The following is a 20,672-nucleotide window of genomic DNA, read 5'->3' as shown; positions in this document are numbered from 1 at the left end:
CCGTACATCACCCCGCGCAGGCGCCTCCGGATGCCCCAGCCTCCAACCTCACCTGCTCAACGGAGGAGCTGACGAATCACTCAGGCTGAGGAGGGGGAGATGAAGGGGGCTTAATCAGGTTGCGGTGCCAGGAGTTGGAGCTGGACACGGAGAGATGACCCTCAAAGGGAGGCATTCACTTGGCGTGGTCCACAGGCCAGGGAGGGAGTTTTCTTTCTGCACGAGGTTTTCGGCAGAGTCTCAACACTTATCCGAAGCCTCTAGAAACAGGTCACAGGCCCCTCATCCCCTCAGGGCACAGCAGCCAGGAGACCGTGCGGCGACCCACCCCCCACCCCCCAGCCACCATCAGCTCCCACCTCGCCGGCTCCGGGGGCTCTGGGGCTGAGGACGGGGTGCGTGGGGAAGCCCAGTCCCCTCTGCTCCCCACGCCACCCCAATCCGGCTTTCCAACAAGCAAAGGACTTTCTCCACAACAGGTCTCTGAATCCCTAAGGGGAAAGCCCAGCCGCCTCTCTTTGGGGAGCCATGAGCCTGGGACGCCCCCTTCTGGTGAAGTGTGGGGAGGGGACTGTCCCCAGAGCGAAGGGCGGGGCCTCTGAGGCTGAGGGGATGGAGGTCCCGTGTCCCCAGACACACAGACCCCCAGCTCGCCTTCTCTGCACCCTGGGGCCCCAGAGCCCTCGGCTGACGCAGACGTCACGGTCCGTCTTCCGTTTCCTAAAACTAGCAACGGGCAGCATTGTCTCCTCTAAGGATAAACGATTTCACAGCCTCCAGGGGGCCACTGATGGTCCCCTCCCCAGAGGGCCAAGGGACGAACGCCTGAGGACTCCTGGAGAAATGGCCCTGGTGGTCAATTGTCAAAAGGAGGAAAATAAGCACATTCCCAAAACTCTGACAAAGGTAACGGGATTCTGTCTCTGTTTCCGCTGTGGCCCCAAAGACTGAGAATAAACCGGTAGGTGCCCACCACTCGCCCAAGTCCAGACAAGGTGCTGGACAGGTGTGCCCACCTGGTGGACCAAAAGGCATCCTTGCAGTCCAGCCTGTTGGGGAAGAGCGGTTGTGCCCTCTCTTCAGTTAAGTGAGGGGGTGTCACAGGGCCATTCAGGGGGCTTGGCTGTGCTCCAGAGTGAGAAGGGCAGGACTGGAGGAAAGTGAAGGTCAGCTGAGGCCACGAAGCAGAGGGGACGGAGGGAGGACCAGGTGCCCTGTTGGGGCAAAAGGATGCTGGCGTTGGAGGGGCTGCACTGAAGGGAGTGGCTGCAGCCATTTGAATCTCGCCCCAGGCAACCGGAGACGTGACCACAACTAAGATGTGGACCAGGGAACGCTCAAGGGCCCAGAGAGGTCCTCATGCAACCAGCAAGGGGACTCGTGGTCCCTTCTCACTATGGAAGCTGAAGCCAGAAAGCCCTCAAGGATCGAGGAAACCCCCCACCCAAGTAAGAGTCAGCAGGACGGGTGGTTTCTGCGTCAGTCAACTAAGTGCTTCCCTGTTCTCCCACCTCCCCGCTCCAGGGGCCAGAGGCTCCACAGTGAGCGGGAAAGGAGGAAAAGAAGCGCAGGGCAGACAAGAGGGAAGAAGCTGACCCCTGTCTCCGCAGCCCGGGCACCCCAGGCGGCCCAGCCCGGAGCAGCGCAGAGGCTGCAGGAAGGAAGGAGCTGGACCTCTGGACGAAGTGCTGAGTTTGCTCATTACGCTAACGTTTGAACTGCAAACAGAATTAGATCGAGATGGTTTTTGTCACCGACAGTGCTTGGAGGATTTGTTTTCTGAAAGGGACCAGAAAAGATACGGGACTCCCCAGAGCTTTCATTCAGGGTTAGGAAAAGAAAGAATGCACAGTGTAGGTTTAAAGGGAGAATGGGGGGCTTCCCTGGTGGCGCAGTGGTTGGGAGTCTGCCTGCTAATGCGGGGGGCGCGGGTTCGTGCCCCGGTCCCGGAGGGTCCTACGTGCCGCGGAGCAGCCGGGCCCGTGAGCCGTGGCCGTTGGGCCTGCGTCGTCTGGACCCTGTGCTCCGCAACGGTAGAGGCCGCAGCGGTGAGAGGCCCGCGTACCGCAAAAAAAAAAAATAAAAATAAAGGGAGAATGGGGTGTGTGTGTGTGTTGGGGGGGAAATACAGTTGTTTTCTTCTTGCACCCTATAAAGTTCTGAACAGTCAAAAAGTTACATGTGTCTCACCTCATTTTATGTATCTCCAAATAACCCTAGGAAGAAAGTCAAATGATCACCTTGGGTTCACAGAGATCAAGGAGCCGTCCCAAGCTGGAAAGGCGCAGGGGAGCTCAAGCATCTCCAACCCTACGCTCCACCGAGGACCCACAGACCCAACTTCCCCCGCTTCTCCTGAGCAAAAACAGAGCTCCATAGGTAAGCAGCTTTCCTACCCCCTTTCGTGGTGTTTGGCACCTCACAGGCATTGCATCTGAATGAATGAAAAGCCACCCAGCCAGGGGACAGAGCATGGCTGCATTTCATAGATATTTACAAACTGTTTGGCTACCTAAAAACTAAATAGCATTCCAATCCTCTCCTGCCCCACCTCCTGCATCCTCCCATTTTCCCATCCCCCAACCAAGCCAGTGTAACCATTCCAGTGTGGGAGTGCCTATGTGTCCACCAATATCCGTTCTCCCCACCTTCCTTCCCAGTATTAGAACCTCCGGAAGTTCAGCTGGCCACAAGCTGGACTGACGAAAGACTACAATTCCCAGCCTCCTTTGCACCCAGGTGTGGCCACGTGACCAAGTACAGGCCAATGGGAGGTGGGTGGAAATGACACCCTCCCCTCCTCTCTTCCCACTGTCTTCCAGGCATGACCACGGACATGGGGGTGGTGAATCAGCTTCAGTCACTACCCCAGGGCCGTGGTTGTCCACCTTGTCTGGACCTTGGGATCACCTGGGCAAAGGCTCTAAAACAGCCCTCTGATGCCAGGGCTCCACTTCCAGATTCTGACTTGATTGGACCAGAAGATTCTAATGTCCAGACAAGACAGAGAATAATCATACCAGCGCCGGGGGTGGGGGTGGGGTGGAGCAGCAAGGTGGAAACACCTCGGTCCCTGGATTTCCGCTCTTCCTGGGCGCGCACTCACCTGGGCCGCCTCCTGCCTTTGAGCAAGGATGTGACAGAGACAGAAACTCCTCCACGTGTGAACCACTGCCTCCCTTCCAGCGTTCTTTGTTACTGCTCTTTGGCCCGGACCTCACCTAGTCCAACTCGGGAATCCTCCAGTCTCCCATCATTGATGCTGGGAGCGTGTGGGCTTTGTTTCTCCGTGGGACCCTGGGGGCCTAGGAGTACAGCCGCCTAACACAAGTATGCAAGTCCAGGGTTGAAATCCTCCTGATTTCGAGACACACTGGCTGCTGGTAGGGTATGGATTTGCCTTTAATCTCACTGTAGACGAGCTTGGCAAGTAAAGGCATCAAATTAATTGGCCTGCTCGCCTTCCAAGAAAGATCTGGCCGATTTCACTTACTCTCTGGGAGAAATGTTTCCTTTCCCTTAGACGAGGGACTCTTGTGAGCCCCGAAGAGTGGATTCTGCAGAATCTAAGATGAGACACCCTTTCAGGGGTGAAGCATCTGTGTTCCCTGCAGGGGCAGTGAGTCGAGGTCTTGGGCACACACCTACCTGCGTTCATCTTTAGAGGCGTGCAGAGAGATGGCTCAGCGGCCCCAGTACTTATGGGCTAAATAAGGTAAGTTGTCTGAGGTTAAAAGCAAGTGAGGGGCTCCTACCTGCTAATTGGATTCTGATGAAGCTGACGATTAAAAGTGAAGAGAGCATGAGGGTTTGGCAAATCACTTCCTATCTTTTTTCCTATGAGGACTTTCCAGGCAACTTTTAAGAAATGTTTTATTCACCATGTAACCCTTAATCTCAACCCACTGTCCAATCCAAGTATGAGCCCAGCGGGACCCTTTGGGGCAACATTTCAGGGCTTTGGGCAGAAACCAATGGCAGTGTCGAGCAGCACAGGGCGTCACCCGTAACTCCTATTCCAGGGCTTCTCCACGGCGGCATTGACATTTTAGACCAGAACGTCTTCTGTCATGGGGTGTGGGCTGCCCCGTGCACTGTAGGATGTTTAGCAGCGTCCCTGGCCTCTGCCCACTCGATGCCGGGATCACTCCCCGCCCTAGTCATGGCGTCTGAAAATGTCTGCAGGCCCTGCTCAAGGTTCCCTGCGGGCAGAGCTGGACCCTGGCTGAGAACCGGTGCTCTAGATGAATTCCACGAATTGAGAAGTCACAGCTGAGTCCACAAGGGCTCAGCGCAGACTGCACCGATAGGGGGCGCTCCGTCAATGCTCGTTGGGGCTCCATCAAGGCGTGTGGAGTTAATAACTGGAGAAGAGGTGGGCGGGGCGCACCGAGGCGCAAACCTCCAGAAGTGCCTCCTATGTTCGTGCAGCGGACGTGAAAATGTGCGCTCAAGAGGCAAATGGACCGAGGGTCCCAATGGACCGAGGGTCCCCAGCACGTCCACACCACGGCCAGGCTGCCCACAGGGGCTCCCAGCCAATGACCTTGCTTGGTGGGGGTCCTAAGGCAGAACCATTCTCACAAGACACAGGCTCAAGGACACCCGGGCAGCCTGGCCAAAACTTTCTTGGAAAGGTTCCGCCATCTGAGACTCCCTGCCCACCGCCTCCCCAGAGGTCAGCCCCGCACCACGGTCCAAGAGCCCTCACCCTGTTCTCCAGCCTCCACCCATCATCCTTCACAGGTGTCTCCCCCAGCAATCCCCTTGCCCACCTCATCCCATCTTGGCCTCTGCTTCTGGGGGGATCGGAGCACACCTGGCATTCTAGAAGGATGCCTTTCCCCAGCCTCCTCTTCCTGTGTGATGCCACAGCCTGGGGCTTCCTCCCGGGGGGGGGGGGGGGGTCCGTTGATGAGAGCATCACATAAAAACCAGTTTAGACAGGGAGGGAGTTCTTTGAAGTGATTCAGTTCCCTTTGTCCAGAAAACCAAAGAAGACTTGAGATTATCTCATAAATAGCTAATAAAACCAGACACACACTAACATTCCAATCCAAAAACACTTTGACAAGGTAACCTTTTATCGGTTTTAAGGCGGCAAGTCAAGTCCTCTGGTCCACATGCCTTTCTTCTGACCAAGGGTCCGGGTCGAGGGAAGGGGTTGGCCAGGGGGAGCCCAGCCAGAGCACTCTTCTCCATCATCCAACCATCCTGTCTCTCCAGTCCCCAAATACGATCTTAATGCACTTTGGTTTAGAGCAAGCATGTCCCGCGGCCCCATCCAGCCGAGTGTGCAGGAGCGACTGCCTAGCCCGAGGCCCCGGGCTCAGCTAGCTTTGCCCTCGGCCAGGCTCTCCCAGGGGCAGATGACCTCCTTTTCTATGGCCTGGTCACTCCGTTCTCCTGTCCTCGTGTCCTCTGGGTCCACCAGGCAGGTCCCGCTCCCCGTAGGCACATCCATTTTGATCTGGAAGAAGCTTCAGGCACAAGAGGAAAGCAGGTGGGTGGGGATAGGAGGTCACCAAGTCCCCAGCTCACCCTGACATCCCTGAAGGGGCGTGGACACAGGTGCATTTGCCAAAGGCTGTGTGTGCAGGGACTGGCTGGGCGGATCCCTTTCATTGGGGAAGGAGGGAGACTCCTATTTTCTTGCTGAATGAAGAATAATTCAGAAAATGCTTTACTTTCATTTTCAAGGGGCTTTTGAGTTTGTATGGCTTTGATGAATTCAGGATGTTCCTATAGAACATGCCGGGACTTAATCTCAGCCCCTTTAAACTGCCTTCTCATGAAGTGGTGGCCACTGAGAACAGAGGTTTTAAAAGCCCCAAGCCTGTATGTGTGGCCTGGCTGTGGCCACAAAGCTAGAACATTCCCTCAGCAGAGCCAGTTGGGAGGAATCAACAGATATGTTCGCCCTGGATCCTGACCCCTCCCCTCCCCCATCCCCAGATGCACAGTGCACGGCAGAAGCCGGATACTTGGGTATCCATGGCAACCTCGGACCCCAGCAGGCGCCTTCTTTCAACCAGACCTGCAGGGCCCAACACAGGAGCCTGCTGGTTGGTGCAAGGTTGCCCCCCCACCTGCGGTCTCCCCCCAAAACCAAATAAAGATGGGGGCTGATTCTTTGCTTTGCATTGTCTGTAACTTTTCTTTCTGCCCTGGTCCGGGAGCGATCAAGCGCCCCTCAGAGCTTCTGTTCTGCACCCAGGAGCTGCTTCGGGGCAGGGGGTCCTCAGAGGTGGGAACAGCAGCACCCACGATGGGGTTTAGAGGGGCTGCCCCTGCGCAGAGACTGGACACTGTCAGCACCCCTGCAGCCCCTCTGAGCCACCGGGCAGGTGTGTGCAGGAGGGGGTGGGGGAGGGGAGGGAGTGCGGGGCCCCAGCACCATCTGTGGGTCCCACTGCTGCCACTGAGCTTTCCGGCCCTTTAAAAAATGCGATGGATTCATTAGATTAACGTTTTAGGGGTGGAGCAGGGTGGGTGGAAGAGTATAAAAAGGGGAAAAGAAGATGGAAAAGAAAGACACTCTTCTCCTTTTCCTCAGAAAGACAGGAGAGGGCAGCACTGAATGTCTGGAAACTACCCAGAGGCCGAGGGGTTTAATGGGCCTGTGGGTTGTATCTGTTCTCCCAGAATCCTCCTTACCCAGCCCCCTACTGCCCCCCTAGCCCAGCCCCCACAGCCCCCAGACCACAGAGCCTCGGTCCTCACCAGACATCCACGCACACCCGCGCGTGCACACACAGACACACACACACACACACCCCTCCATCACACACACACACACACACACACACACACACACACACACACACCCCTCCATCCTTACTTGGCTGCTCTCCGGGACCTCGGTCGTGGCAGCTGCCGGCCCGCCTCCCCCAGCGGCTGCACCTTCCCGTGGGGCACAGGGGGGCACCTGGGGGAGAGCCTGGCAAAGACCGGGGAGGCCAAACAGCCTCGTCTCAGGAACCGGCCGAGGGACAGGGCCACGCGGGCCTTGGGAGGGGCCCGGGGCCGCGGCTGGTCCGCGGAGGCCCCGCCGGTCTCAGCATCCGAGCGCCCGCGGGCGGCCTCCCGCTTCGGCTCCTCGCCCGGGGAGCCCTCCAAGGCCACCTTGATGGGCGAGGGGCAGACGGTGCTGCTGGGCCGCCGGAGGAAGCGGCCGGGCGAGGGGAAGGGCCTCCGCGGCGAGCGGCAGCGCGGGGAGCGGGGGCTGGACGGAGAGGGGGGCAGGGGGGCCCCGGTGTACACGGTCAGGTGAGGGCTGGGGGCCGCGCGCTGGTCCGGCTGCGGAGAAGGAGGGAGAGAGCGCGTAGTGAGCGGCGTGGCCGGTCCACGGCCCGCGGGCCGCGCTCGGCTGACTCAGCCACCTGGGCCGACGGCACGCCGCACACAGACCTCCCACCAAGGGGCCTGCCCGTCCCCAAGCCCTGGCCACGTCCCCAGGGCTGGGGTTTGCATCCCAGGGCACAGACGGTCCTTCTTCCAGGCCTGGGACACGGGGTGTGGCCAGGCTGGATTTCCAATCGGCCTGGGACTCCGCCCCCAACGAGCACCGCCTGCACCCACCGTCCATCATGCCCTCCCTGCTCCATCCTCGGGACCGCCTGAAGTCGGGAGGCATCTAACACCCTTTTCACAGAGCAGCGGAGGTGCCAGGAGGAGAGCTGATCCTTCCAGGCCTAAGACCACCCGTCTTGTCCTGAGCCCCGACCCACGTCCGCGGGTCACCCCTGGGGATGACTGCGCCCACCCTTTCCCATGCCCTTCCCCGCAGGCAGCGCAGCAGGACCTGGACCTTCCGCGGAGAAGGAGCCTGGAAACACAGACAAGGAGGTTATCGGTGGGGAAAGGGGAAGTAGGTCAGCAGATCAGCCTCCCTGGGCCACGGGGGCCGACCAGGGGGCAGCAGCGTGGGGTCAGGCAGGCTGTCGGGAAGGAGCCCGAGAGCTTCATCTGAGCTAACGGCAGAAGCGAGAATCCGAATCCTCAGCAGGAAAGCTCTCTGCTCTCACCTCTCCTCGGCCTGCTTTGTGTCCCCCCCGTCACCCCGAAGGCCTGCCCTGGCCATGTGCCACATCAAAGCCCAGTGTGGATGGAGCTGGGGGCTGTGCTGGTCCTGGCGGGGAGAGGGCTCCTGGGACAGCTGGACCGACACTGCCTCCAAGAGAGAAATGCCTCCAGGGAAGAAAAACCCTCTTTGAAACTGTCACAGCCACACAGGTGTCCCGCCTAGAGGGAGCCACCTGCCCCCGGGGGCCTGGGCACTGCCCTGGGGCCCAAGGAGGGCAGCTCCGGGCGCTGAGCTGGAGTCTGCTGGCTTCTGGGGAGTGTGCTGGTCCCGACCTGAAGAGGGAAGGGCACATCCGAGAACAGCCCTGAGAGGAAAAGCAAGGCCAGGGGGCCACAGGGACCTTTGCCGCCGGGGTTGGGGAGGGTGGTCTCCACTCTCTCCCACCGGCTCCCTGAAGCTCAAGCAACACTCGGTTCTGAAACAGCAGCTCGGAGGCACTGATGCTGTTCCACTGCTCAGACAGGCCGACAAACCAGAGCTGAGGCCGGAGCCGAGGCCACTGGGTTATTACACTAATCATCATCGTGATTATTGCTAACACGCAGTGACAGCTTAGCAAATGTGAGTTTCTGGGCTGAGCACTTTATGTGGACTATGGCATTTATCTCCCAGAGCCACTCGGTGAGGCAGGCACCTCTTATTATGCCCATTTTACAGATGAGAAAACCAAGGCTTCCAGAAGCTAAGCCTCAAGAATGCGGGGAACGGTGAGCAGATTTTGCAAAACCATGCTCACTGGCTCCATAGTTTGCGTGTGTCACGCCAGTCAGATGTCTCAGTGCAGGCTGAAGGTCAGAATCACGCAGGGTGCCCATTACAAATGCAGATCCCAGGCCCACCCCAGCCCACTGGAGGAGAACCTCATGGGGGGCACTCAGGGAAAGCAAAGTCTCGCAAACTTTGCTTGTGAGAAGGAGATGCTCTGCAAGTAAGCAAGACCCAGTAAGTAAGTACCCAGTGTGCACTGCGCTTCCGACACCTGTGTCCTACAGGGCACAGTCTGCAAAGGAGAAAAACAAGAGGGATGGCTGGGCCCTGATGAAGGGTTTGGGAGGTGACTGTCAGGTGTACGGCCCTGCAGTTTATGAAGCACTTACGATGTGCCAGGTGCGCAAAGCATCTATTACCACCCCATTTTAGAGACCAGAATACTGAGGACCGTCCCCATGCTCCCACCACAAACCCGTGAGTGTGGAACACAGAACTCTAAGGGGGCACCAAGATGCCCGCCCCTGCCCTTCAGGATGGGTGTGAGCTGTGGATGCCACGGGGCAGTCATCCCCAAGGTCAGGCTACGGCATACGGCATCGGTGACTCTAAAAGGAATTATCCCAGCGACCCTGATCTCATCACCTGATCCCTTCAAATCTGAGTCTGGAAGCCAGAGAGACAGAAGTCAGAGAGGTGCGGAGCACGATTAGGAATTCAACGAGGGAGGAGTTCACGGTTGTCTTGGAAGATGGAGGGTGGGGAGCGTGCAGCAAGGAGTTCGGGCGGCTTCTGGAAGCTGAGAGCAGCTCTCCGCCGACAGCTGGCAAAAAAATGGGGCCTCAGTCCCGTGACAAGAGACGGAATCCTTCCAACAACGTGGAAGAGCCTCCAGAGGAGAGGCACACAGCCTCGCGACACCTTGACTGTGTACCCTGAACAGAGACACCTGCCCAGTCTCACCTGGCCACCTATGAGCCGGTAAATGGTGCTTGTTGGTGCTAATTTGTCCCTCAGGGATCGCTAACTAATACAGTGACCAAATAAGACTCTGACTCCAGGTCCGTGTAACCCCAAAGGCTTTGCTTTTCCTACTTATCCACGCTGCCAGCCCATAGCCTGGGGGTTTTGTACGGGACTTGGGGTCCTGGGCCAAAATGCCAACCTAGGAACCAAGCTTTATTCAGAGAGATGGAGAGCCATCGAGTTAAGCGAGGACACACCCACCCCCAGTTCATTACCTTAAATCCCACTCACTCAGAATTTGCGGTCAACTCCTGCTATAATCCTCACTTTACAGATAAAAAAACAGAGGCTCATGGAGATGATGCAGCTCGACCAAGACGATACAGCTTAGGACAGCCAAGCCCCGCCACATCCCCCCGCCCAATTCTGGCCCTTCCTCTCCACCCCACTCCTCCGCCTAGCACCTGCTTTATTCCAGGATGAATGACAGGACACGTTAGGAAGGTGGCTACTGTCCTGCTTCACTTACCTGGCCTGATAAAGTCCCTTCTTCTGGGCAAACAGGCATCAGCCCGACTGGCCCTGGACACTCTGAGCAAGATGCCTTTTTCTACACACTCCCACCGCGACCCTGGCCCCTCCCATACCCACCACGGGTGTGAAGCAGCAAAGCAGCGGCGTGCGAGGCACGTGGCAAAGAAATGACACAACACAGACACAGTGAAGCAGTGCTTGGCTTTGTTTTCTGCTGCTGTTTTATTCTGCTGCAGGAGCATGACACGGAGCGCGTTCGGTGGCACGAGAACACGAGCACAGGCTTTCAATGAAAGGCAAAGCAGATGATGCAGAGACGCGACTCACTTTCCGTACAGAAACTGGCTGAGAATTTGCAGGAGACCCTGTGGCCACTTCCTGAGAGCAGGTAGGTGGAGAGGGCCACCTTCCGGGGGCCACATGCCATGCACCAGTCCCCCCTTCCCAGCCCCTCTCACTCACCCTTTCCCTGCTGCCCCCAAAAGCGAATGAGCACAGTTGGCCCCGTGGGGAAAAATCCATGTGGGCGAACACCCCATTTCTCCTACCGGTCAGCTCATCTGCCACCGCCCAGCACAAGACCTTCCCATCTTGAACAGACAAAACTGGGGACCCATGGACTGACCAGTCACTACACTGCTGCTGGTCAGCCCTCTCCTAGGAACTGCAGACATACGACGTGACATCAATTCCCCACTCTCTTCCCCTCAAATATATCCTAATGGTCCCTGGAGAGCTAGACTCTGAGAGAGAAGAGAAAGTAAGATGGTTTGGGTCAACAAGCCTTTAAATACACCTCAGGAAATGCCCTAAAGAACAATGAACCACTGTACTGGGCAACACTGACAAATGCAAGGAAGAACAAGCTTACTTTAAGACCATGAAGCTACTAGGGTTGGTGATGATGATACTGATGACAACAATGACGACAGTGATGGCTATGATGGTGATGATGCTGATGATGGTGACGATGGTGACGGTGATGATGGTGGTGGTGATGGTGATGACGGTGATGATGGTGATGGTGTTGGTGATGATGATGGTGATGGTGATGGTGTTGATGGTGATGATGATGGTGGTAACGGTGATGATGATGGTGGTGATGGTGATGGTGTTGGTGATGATGATGGTGATGGTGGTGGTGATGGTGATGATGGTGATGGTGTTGGTGATGATGATGGTGATGATGGTGATGATGGTGGTGATGATGGTGGTGATAGTGATGATGGTGATGATGATGGTGGTGATGGTGATGATGATGGTGATGGTGATGATGGTGGTAATGGTGATGATGATGGTGGTGGTGATGGTGATGATGGTGGTGACGATGATGATGGTGGTGATGGTGATGATGGTATGATGGTGATGATGGTGGTGATGGTGATGGTGATGATGGTGTTGATGGTGGTGATGATGATGATGGTGATGGTGGTGATGGTGATGGTGATGATGGTGGTGATGATGGTGGTGATGGTGATGATGGTGATGATGATGGTGGTGATGGTGATGGTAAGGATGATGGGGATGATGGTGGTGATGGTGGTGATGGTGATGATGATGATGGTGATGATGGTGATGGTAAGGATGATGGTGATGATGGTGGTGATGGTGGTGATGGTGATGATGGTGATGGTGATGATGGTGATGGTGATGATGGTGATGATGGTGATGATGGTGGTGGTGATGGTGATGGTAAGGATGATGGGGATGATAGTGGTGATGGTAATAATAATGATGGCTGTGATGACGACCACGGCAGCTGGCATTTACTGAGCACTTATATGCCAGGCATTTTCCTAAGCACTCTGCTCCCTAGCCCTTGTATTTCCACTCAACCCTCACAACAAAAGCAGTCTTTTCTCTAAAAGCCAAGCCTCAAAATGAATCCTGGTACCTTATGGCATAACTTACATTCTAGCATCAGACATACACCACATGGGTGGAGAAACTCAAGCTGTTTACAATACGGCATTAGTGGAATTAAGATGGTGCCTAAGTACGTGGCAGGATAGAGAATATCATAGTAATTTAAATGTATCAATACTATTGTCCAAATAAATACTATTTTTACACCATTTGAGATTCAGATGGACCCTGTGGGGCTACTGTTAGTGCATCAAAGCTGGCAGGAGCAGATACCAGTGGCTGGAGTCTAGAAGCAGACACACTTCCAAAACCTCAAAACTGGGTAGGGCTTCTTTCTACCAAACATGAGAATTTCCTGGTGGATCCCCCTCGACCCCCCAGGCCAGACAATTCCCCCCCATCTCTGTGCTCCGCTAGTGTGCTGCACACCACCCAGCCTATGTCGCCTCCATGTACCCTTGTCAGCCCCTTGAGGGCAGAGAACACCTCGTCCATTTTTGCATCTGTGCCATGGGCTCTCACACAAAACAGGTGTTTAAAATACATTTGTGGATGGAGATGAAGAGGTACAAACTACTAGGTATAAAAGAAATGATACCAGGATGTAACGTACAGCACAGGGAATATAGCCAGCGTTTTATAATAAGTTTAAGTGGAGTATAATCTATAAAAATATTGAATCACTGTTGTATACCTGAAACTAATATAATTTTGTAAACCAACTATACTTTAATAATAAAAAATATATAGAATACACTTGTGGAACACATCCAGAAGTGAAGCCATGTGTCATCTCCCTTCCTTCAGAAGGGTAATGTGGAAGCACTCATCCGTCCGATAAGGAACGATGACCTACTTTGTTGACATGTCTGTGCCTCTCCTTTGACTGGGGATTCTTGTGTGTCTGACACTGAGACGGTTTCCATCAATGCGTCTGACACAGAGCACTGGGCACTCTGCAGGAGGATGACAGGCACATGAAGCAGACACGTCTCATGAGTGAGGAGTGGGCTGGTGAATCGTTGCGTCAAAGATGAACAAGACATACTCTGTGTCCTGAAGAATTCAAGGTGCATTTCAACTCTCCCACCACCCTACCACCATTTTGCTAGGTGTGTAACCTCAGCTCATACCGGGGTAACTAGGATGGAGGGCAAATACCTCCAGTTCCATGCTTCTCCAACTTTCCCACGGAAGTAGGCCAAACAGCAGGAGAACTGGGCAGCCATGCTCTCCCAGGAGTCTGAGGGCAAAAGCCCGAGTCCGCCACAGCCAGGCATGAGATATCTTTGATGTCTCAGCTTTTATCTTAAAAAATTCATGTACAGCTTGCAGTCTAATTCGTAATATATTCATGATTATTTTAATGTGAAATTTAAAAAACTATCTAACTTCCCTCCCGTTGCAAATCTTCAAGTAAAATTGATGGCCCAGGCTGGGTATGCTCCTGGAATTCACTGACTCTGGTTTGAGAAACATGGATCTGGTCCCAACCCCTCATTTCAAAAATTATGAAGCAGAGAGGTGAAGTGACCTGCTCAAGACCACATGGCTAGCGACAGAATGAGGACAAGAGCCTAAGAGGCCTTGTCCAAACCCAGGGCTCTTTCCACCCACCATCCATCCATCCATCTATCCATCCATCCATCCATGTATGTAATATGTTTATGCAGAATTCACTAGGTATAAAGCATCAGGTTCCAAATAGTGAGTGAGATACGGTCCCTTCCCTCATGTCACTCAGTTTACAATGGTTCATCACCTGAAATTTCTGCTTGAGGCGCTCCCCCTGAGTTGGAGGACTCCAGCATTCTTCAAAAGAGAGATGAACCAAGCATCTCTGTAGTTGCTCTTCCAGAGTGTAAACTAGGCTATGACTGGGGAAGACGGGGAGAGTAATAGAATCCCTTTGCTAACACGAAACCAAGAGCCTCAAACCTCTTACAATGGCCTGGAAAGCCCGCGATGGCCTGCCTGCCCACCTCTTGGACCTCATCTTGTACCACTGCCCCTTTGTCTACCAGGCTCCTTTCATCTGGCCTTTCAGTCTGAGCCATTTCCCACCTCTGGGCCTTTGCTCATGCAGCTCCCTCTGCCTGGAAAGTTCTTCCTGCCTCACCTGCACTCCTTCTATGGCCAAATCTTTTTCATCCTCTGCTTATCCGCCGCCACCTCAGAGAGTCCCCCTGAGTCCACACACGCCGCATCCTCCCTACTACGGCACTGTGTGCATTAAAGCACATTCTATGGGTTTTATCAGATTTTTGTTTGAGTTGCCGATTACAAGGATGGCCTCAGTTCTTCAGCCCTCCACATCTCCCTGTCTTTTGCCAGGAGGCTTTGAAATTTCTCTCACTGAAGAGGTAGAATCGATTTCCCCAGCCCTTGATTCTAGGCTGGATTTGTGACTCGCTTTGGTTATTAAGAGGCACCAGTTCCAGGCCTTCATCTCAAGAATCTTATGTGCTTCCCCCGACTCCCTTGCAATTTTGCCATCCTCATAGGATCATGCCCAGGCCAGGCTGTTGAAGGATAAGAAACATGTGAGCAGAATCCTTCAACTCATCCCGGCCTAGGCTGCCACAGATCAACCCTCACCAGGTGTGGGAAGGAGCCCCACCTAGATCAACAGAGCCACAAAGATGACCCCATATGCATAAGCCATGAACACTTATTCTTCTATACCACTCCAGTTGTGTGTTTGCTTGTTACACAGCAGCAGCTACCTGATACACTTGGCTTCCTTATTTTTGTGTCAGTCCTGGACTATAAGCTCCATGAGGCAGGGAACATGTCTATTTTATTCACCAATGCCTGGCACATAATAGGTGCTCAGTTAATTTGCTGAGTGAGTCTTTTTGATGTAGAAGGTCGGTGCCTGCTCATCCACTTGCTTTATCTCTTTTGCATTCTTACACAGGTGTACAGGAGCAAACCCAACTTCAGGAATTACCTTTAGGCCTCCAAGGTCAGAGCTGGAACTATCCTGACCACCCCACCCCCCACCCCTGACCCCAGGCTGGCCTAACCTAAAGCTATGGAGGAGGGAAGCACCAACATCTAGGTAATATCCCAAAGAGTACTATCTTTGACCCTGACTCATTTTGAAAATGTCACAGGCCTCTAACCATCCCTCCTCCCATGAATGAAGACATCGGCCCCTTCGTCCTTTAACCAAAAGGATGCTCCATTTTACCTGGACTTCTCTGGAGGCCTCTGGCCTAAGGCCTTCATTCCTACAAGCTACTAATTCCCCTGGCATCATGTAAAAGGGGGATGGGGAGGCAAAAGCGAAGGAGAGAGCCCGCCAACCCTCAAAACTTAGGACTAAGAACAAGCTCAAAAGAAATGTCTCAGCAGAGTTTCTCCAGGCAGGTGTGACAGAGGGGCCCCAGGAAAGGGCATCTACAGCGGAGCCCTGCAGCCAGCCCCTGGCTGGGGCGCTCCGTCCCCGTTGCTTTAGAGGCAGAGTCTAAATTGGAGAGACGGGAGGAGGAGCTTCTGGACGCTACTGGAAACAAACATGCGGAACGACGCCCTGGGGGTAGTTAACCACGCCCTTCTCGCCAATGGCGGTTGACGAAGCAGCTTTTCTCTCTGGTTCTCACCCCCAAGGACTCCGGAGGGTAAGACAGGCGATGTCACAGCAACGGAGTCAGGTGCAGCCCCCCTCTCCCCCCCTCCCCCGTGCCCGCCCGGCCCCTTGGCGATCTGGAGGGATAGGAGGAAGCCCAAGACAGGGGTCCGAGGAATCGGGGGTGACCCCGACTGGCCCACCGCCCCCTGAATGGGGCGCAGAACCCTCTAGACTCTCCCCCACCCCCAGGAATAAATAAGTAACTGTGCATTTATTTGGGAGGCAGCTCTTTTCTGAGTTGGCTCCTGCGATCCAGTTTGCTCATGACCTGGGTGATGTCCACCGTGTTGGCCGCTTCCCGAGCCTTGGCTTCTTCTTCCAGCTGCCTGAGGATGACGGGGCTTGGGCTGGAGCGCAGGGTACGCCGCATGAACCGGAGGCTCGAGCTGAAAGGGAGGAGAGAACAGTGGCTAGTGGAGGGCCACGCGCTCCCCGAAGCGACACTGGCACACCTGGCGGGAGGTGAGGCCGGACTCCGGATCGGCCCCTTATCCCCGCGGGGAACCTCACGGGGGGCCCTCAGAGGCACATCCAGCCATGGCTCTTTTCTCCCCGCTGGGAGGATGGGACCAGACTGAGGACCAGCTGCCATCATATCTTAGGCTTAGACGCGGCCAGGAAGACTCAGATGGTGCCAAGTACAGACTACCGTTCATGAGGTTTAGAAATCAACGAGGCATCTTATCTTCCTGGAGGCCCTTCCAGAAAGAAGCGGACAAGGAGGGTCTGGATACTGGAAACCCAGGGGCTCTGGCCCCCAGGGAGAATTGGAACGCTTGTTTTCAAAAGCCAAGGTTCTGGGGCTTCCCTGGTGGCGCGGTGGTTGAGAGTCCGCCTGCCGATGCGGGGGACACGGGTTCGTGCCCTGGTCCGGGAGGGTCCCACGTGCCGCGGAGCGGCTGGGCCCGTGAGCCATGGCCGCTGAGCCTGCGCGTCCAGAGCCTGTGCTCCGCAACGGGAGAGGCCACAACAGTGAGAGGCCCGCGTACCGCAAAAAAAAAAAAAAAAAAAAAAAACCCACAGAAGCCAAGGTTCTAAAAAGGAAGGAAAGAGCGGGGCCATCGAAGAGCGAGCCTGCACGGGCAGAGCAAGGGAACGGGTCCTGAAGAGGGCTGAGCAGGCGTGCGATGTGCGCCTGCACCAGACCCGGCGGACCCTTCCTCCAAAGCACTGTGCGCATGCGCGAGCCGTCAGCCCCCTTCAACAAAAGCCAATCGTGGATCCCCGACCCCAAACTCTCCACCACGACCTCGGGAGCCACGACAAAGCTCTGAGTGAGGCAGGCGATGGAAAGCAGGCTTGGAAAATGAGCATTTCAGCAGCAAGGGGAGACTTAAAACCTAGGACCTCCCCAAATTTCAGGACCACGTAAGCCCCTGGAACTCTAGCATCCACCCTAGGGAGGAAGAGGGCTCCCCTACCCGTAAGTCAGGGCTCCCACCAGCCCTGCCTGCCTGGAGCTCCATTTAACTTGTTCTGGAAAAATTAAGTTTTGTGCGCTGTCTCACGCCTGAGAGTCACGGGGCAAACTCATACCCGCCCTGCCATCCCCACAGAGTTCCAGGCCGGGCTTCCCACGTCCCACGGGGGTGTTCTCACTCGCGGTAGCGGTGACAGCATCACCGGACAGCGGTACCCGACCTCACAGCCGAGCACTGCACCTGTGGTCTAGTGCCGTCCCAGCCAAGCACCCGGATGCCCCACAAAAGATCTCAGCTGATTTCTCAGGTCTGTGCCAACTTAAAAAAACATCTGGAGAGAGACATGCGAAGCTCTCCTCCCTTCCCGCCAACTTAAAAAGCATCTGGAGAGAGACATGCGAAGCTCTCCTCCCTTCCCCACTACTTCCTGGCAGAACTTCTGGAGCTATTATGACCCTTTCTTGTGGCTTAAAGAAAAGCTTTCAAGTCCCCAGGGACACTGAACTCCCTTCCTTACCCCGTGAACCTAGAAGAATAGCACCACAAAGACCTCCTTTCTCTCCTTTTCATAACAGGGCCATTATCCTCAAGAATGAAACCAAGTTGGGTTTTTTTTTAAGCTCCTTTGACAAAGGCTCTGGTCCAACCACCCCTCTTTTGAATTGACTGGAGACTCTGGAAAAAGAGCCCAGCGTGGGCTGAGCTGGCAAACGGGGCGGGGAACATCTACTAAGGGGGGGCCGGGGGAGGGGCGGACAGGACATGCGCTGGCGCTGGGAAAACCTCCGCCAAAGTCCTGCGTCTTTGTTCAAGCTGCCGTTTGGATACTCCTTTGAATCTTCAGTCCCTGTTGAGTTTTCTTTTTCCCCAAAAAAAGGAGCTCAAACTGCCCCTCAGAACATTTCATCCTTTGCCCAAGGGCTCTGCCAGATGGGATAGGCTCCATATCTCCAATGAGGAAGGTGAGAATGAACAAAGAAGGGCGTCCCCCCGGCTCAGCAAGAATACTTAGCGTTTCCCTGTACATTTTCCCTAAGAGTCTATATTTTTCCTGGGGTGCAGTCTGCTCTCCTCTCCACGGTCCTAGGCCATTACAAAGGACATTACCAGGATGTAGCTAAGTTAATTCCTACTCATCAGTTTGGAGGCGGAGAAGCGTAGCAATTAAAAAGCCAATGAGATGCTTCCATCTGTAATAAAGGTCATTATCCCAGCCCATAATCAAAACTCTGTGAAACCAGTGTTAGGGAAACAGAAGTTACTGGCAGTAATGACTGTCTGCATCTTGCCAGCGTGATTTCAGAGCATGGTGAGAAATACTTCCCAGTCCCCAATATTTTCATCCAGCAAATATGTTGATAACAGCCGTGTGGCTGAAAGAGACCCTCCTTTCCCTGTGAACAAAGCAGCAGGCCATGAGTGGCTGCAGCCCCTTCCACTTGCCTTCTCTTGGTCGTTTCCTGAGGTTCAACTGCTCTGGCCAGCATTTCCTTATAGACTGGGGATTTCAAGTAGCGGGCGTAAGAGTCCTAGCGGGAACAAGAGAAAAACAGTTATCATGAGAGGGAAAGTGTCACATCAAACGAATCCACTGGCCGTTTCCCCAGCCTTCCCTCAGCAGTGAGATTGCAAAGTGAAGAGGATGTGTATCCTTGTGTGCAAGGCATTCAGATGCGTGTCTAAAGCCACGGTGCTCAGGTGTGGTCCCCATGCCGGCAGCAACCATTTCCCTGGCCACTTGCTAGAAATGCACCTTCTCGGAGACCCGGGGAGTGGGACATGCTGGGTCTTGGCCAGATGCTGCCGCCCCTCACGCTAGAGAACCTTGGTCCACAGCCGCCCCCAAAGAATCTCGAGGGCTCTCCAGCGAAGTACGCACGAAACAGCAGACCCTTGCTTCCAACCTTGCCCACCCGCTACCTCCACTTCGAAGCCCACTCACAAGCCCTTCTCCCCTGAATTTCAGTAGAAAGGCAAGAGGATACCAAACCCAGCTCAACCTAAAACAGCCCCAGGCTCAGACTCCTCTTGTGTGGCTGTTTGCTGGGACCCTCGGCAGGTCCAGGGAAGCCGCTTCCTGAACGCCTGCTCCCCACAAGCCGACTGCAAACTCTAGTCGTAACATACATGGGACAAAGCCCACAGAAACATCTAGGAGAATTTCTCAACGACCAATTGAGAATTTAAAAAAATTTATTGAAACGGTACCATTCTAAAGACTAAGTAGTAGCAGTCAAGGTCATGAGAACTGTGGACAGAAGACGTAAATAGACATTTCTCCAAAGAAGACACACAGATGGCCCACAGGGACATGAAAAGCTGCTCCACGTCGCTAATCATTAGAGAATGCAAATCAGGACCACCGTGAGGTATCACCTCACACCGGTCAGAATGGCCATCCTCAAAAAGTCTACAGATAACAAATGCTGGAGAGGGCGTGGAGAAAAGGGAACCCTCCTACACGGTGGGGGGAATGTACATTGGTGCAGCCACTATGTCATGACGGTCTATGCGACGACTGCAGAGTGAGAAGCCTTAAGAAGGCACGCAGGGGCTCCCCTGGTGGCACAGTGGTTGGGAGTCCACCTGCCAATGCAGGGGACACATGTTCGAGCCCTGGTCCGGGAAGATCCCACATGCCGCGGAGCAACTAAGCCCGTGCTGCCACAACTACTGAGCCTGCGCTCTAGAGCCCGCGAGCCACAACTACTGAACCCACGCGCCACAACTACTGAGCCCACGTGCCACAACTACTGAGCCCGCGAGCCACAACTACTGAGCCCACGTGCCACAACTACTGAGCCCACGTGCCTAGAGCCCGTGCTCTGCAACAGAGAAGGCACCGCAATGAGAAGCCCGCACACTGCAACGAAGAGCAGCCCCCACTCGCAGCAACTAGAGAAAGCCTGCACGCAGTAACGAAGACCCAACACAGCCAAAAATAATAAATAAATTTAAAAAATAGATTAAAAAAAAAAAACAGGGCACACAGCCTCTGCAGGCAGCCCTCCCTGGCCAGAGGGCCCAGGAGCACAAGGAGGGGCCAGCCCAGCGGGCAGGAGGCAGAGACAGCTGACAACCCTGCATCTAACACCGCAAAGCAGTAACCACGCATTCTCCCCCTTTTCCCCACATCTAAAGAACCCTCCCGGTACCTGGGGAGGGAAGCGCTTCCAGGCCTCCGCGCACCCTCACCACGGCCGCGCCTACCTTCTTCATGAGCATGTAGATGTGGGTCTGCGCGGCGTCCAGCACGTAGCGGTGGGGATGCTTCAGCCCCTTGACTGTGATGTCCATGGTTTTGCCGTCTATGTTTATCCACCGCCTCGCCCCTGGGGCCAGAAACAGCCTGAGACGGGGAGGAAGACGTCAGCAAAAGTAGCCAGACCAGGTCAGTGAATGAAAAGTTCACAGCTGCTTGGGAGCGAGGGATTGACAGTTGTGGGTTGGGTCC

The 20,672-nt window shown here is 54.9% G+C and overlaps 1 protein-coding gene across 1 annotated transcript in view; it reads right to left on the bottom strand.

The window, feature by feature from the left end:
- Positions 1 to 5,237: 5,237 nt before the first annotated feature.
- Positions 5,238 to 20,672, bottom strand: part of RGS9 (regulator of G protein signaling 9) — a 65,994-nt gene continuing 50,559 nt past the window's right edge. Inside the window, exons 16-20 of the mRNA XM_079904708.1 lie at positions 20,429 to 20,567; positions 18,662 to 18,747; positions 16,066 to 16,183; positions 6,842 to 7,299; positions 5,238 to 5,480 (exon numbers count right to left, since the gene is read on the bottom strand). Coding sequence (XP_079760834.1) covers positions 5,330 to 5,480; positions 6,842 to 7,299; positions 16,066 to 16,183; positions 18,662 to 18,747; positions 20,429 to 20,567 — 952 coding nt within the window. The 3' untranslated portion in view covers positions 5,238 to 5,329. The remainder of the gene's footprint in view (positions 5,481 to 6,841; positions 7,300 to 16,065; positions 16,184 to 18,661; positions 18,748 to 20,428; positions 20,568 to 20,672) is intronic.

The sequence above is a fragment of the Stenella coeruleoalba genome, assembly GCF_951394435.1.
Source record: "Stenella coeruleoalba genome assembly, chromosome: 19".
NCBI classification, from domain to species: Eukaryota; Metazoa; Chordata; class Mammalia; order Artiodactyla; family Delphinidae; genus Stenella; species Stenella coeruleoalba.
This window is presented reverse-complemented; position numbering and strand designations above follow the sequence as displayed.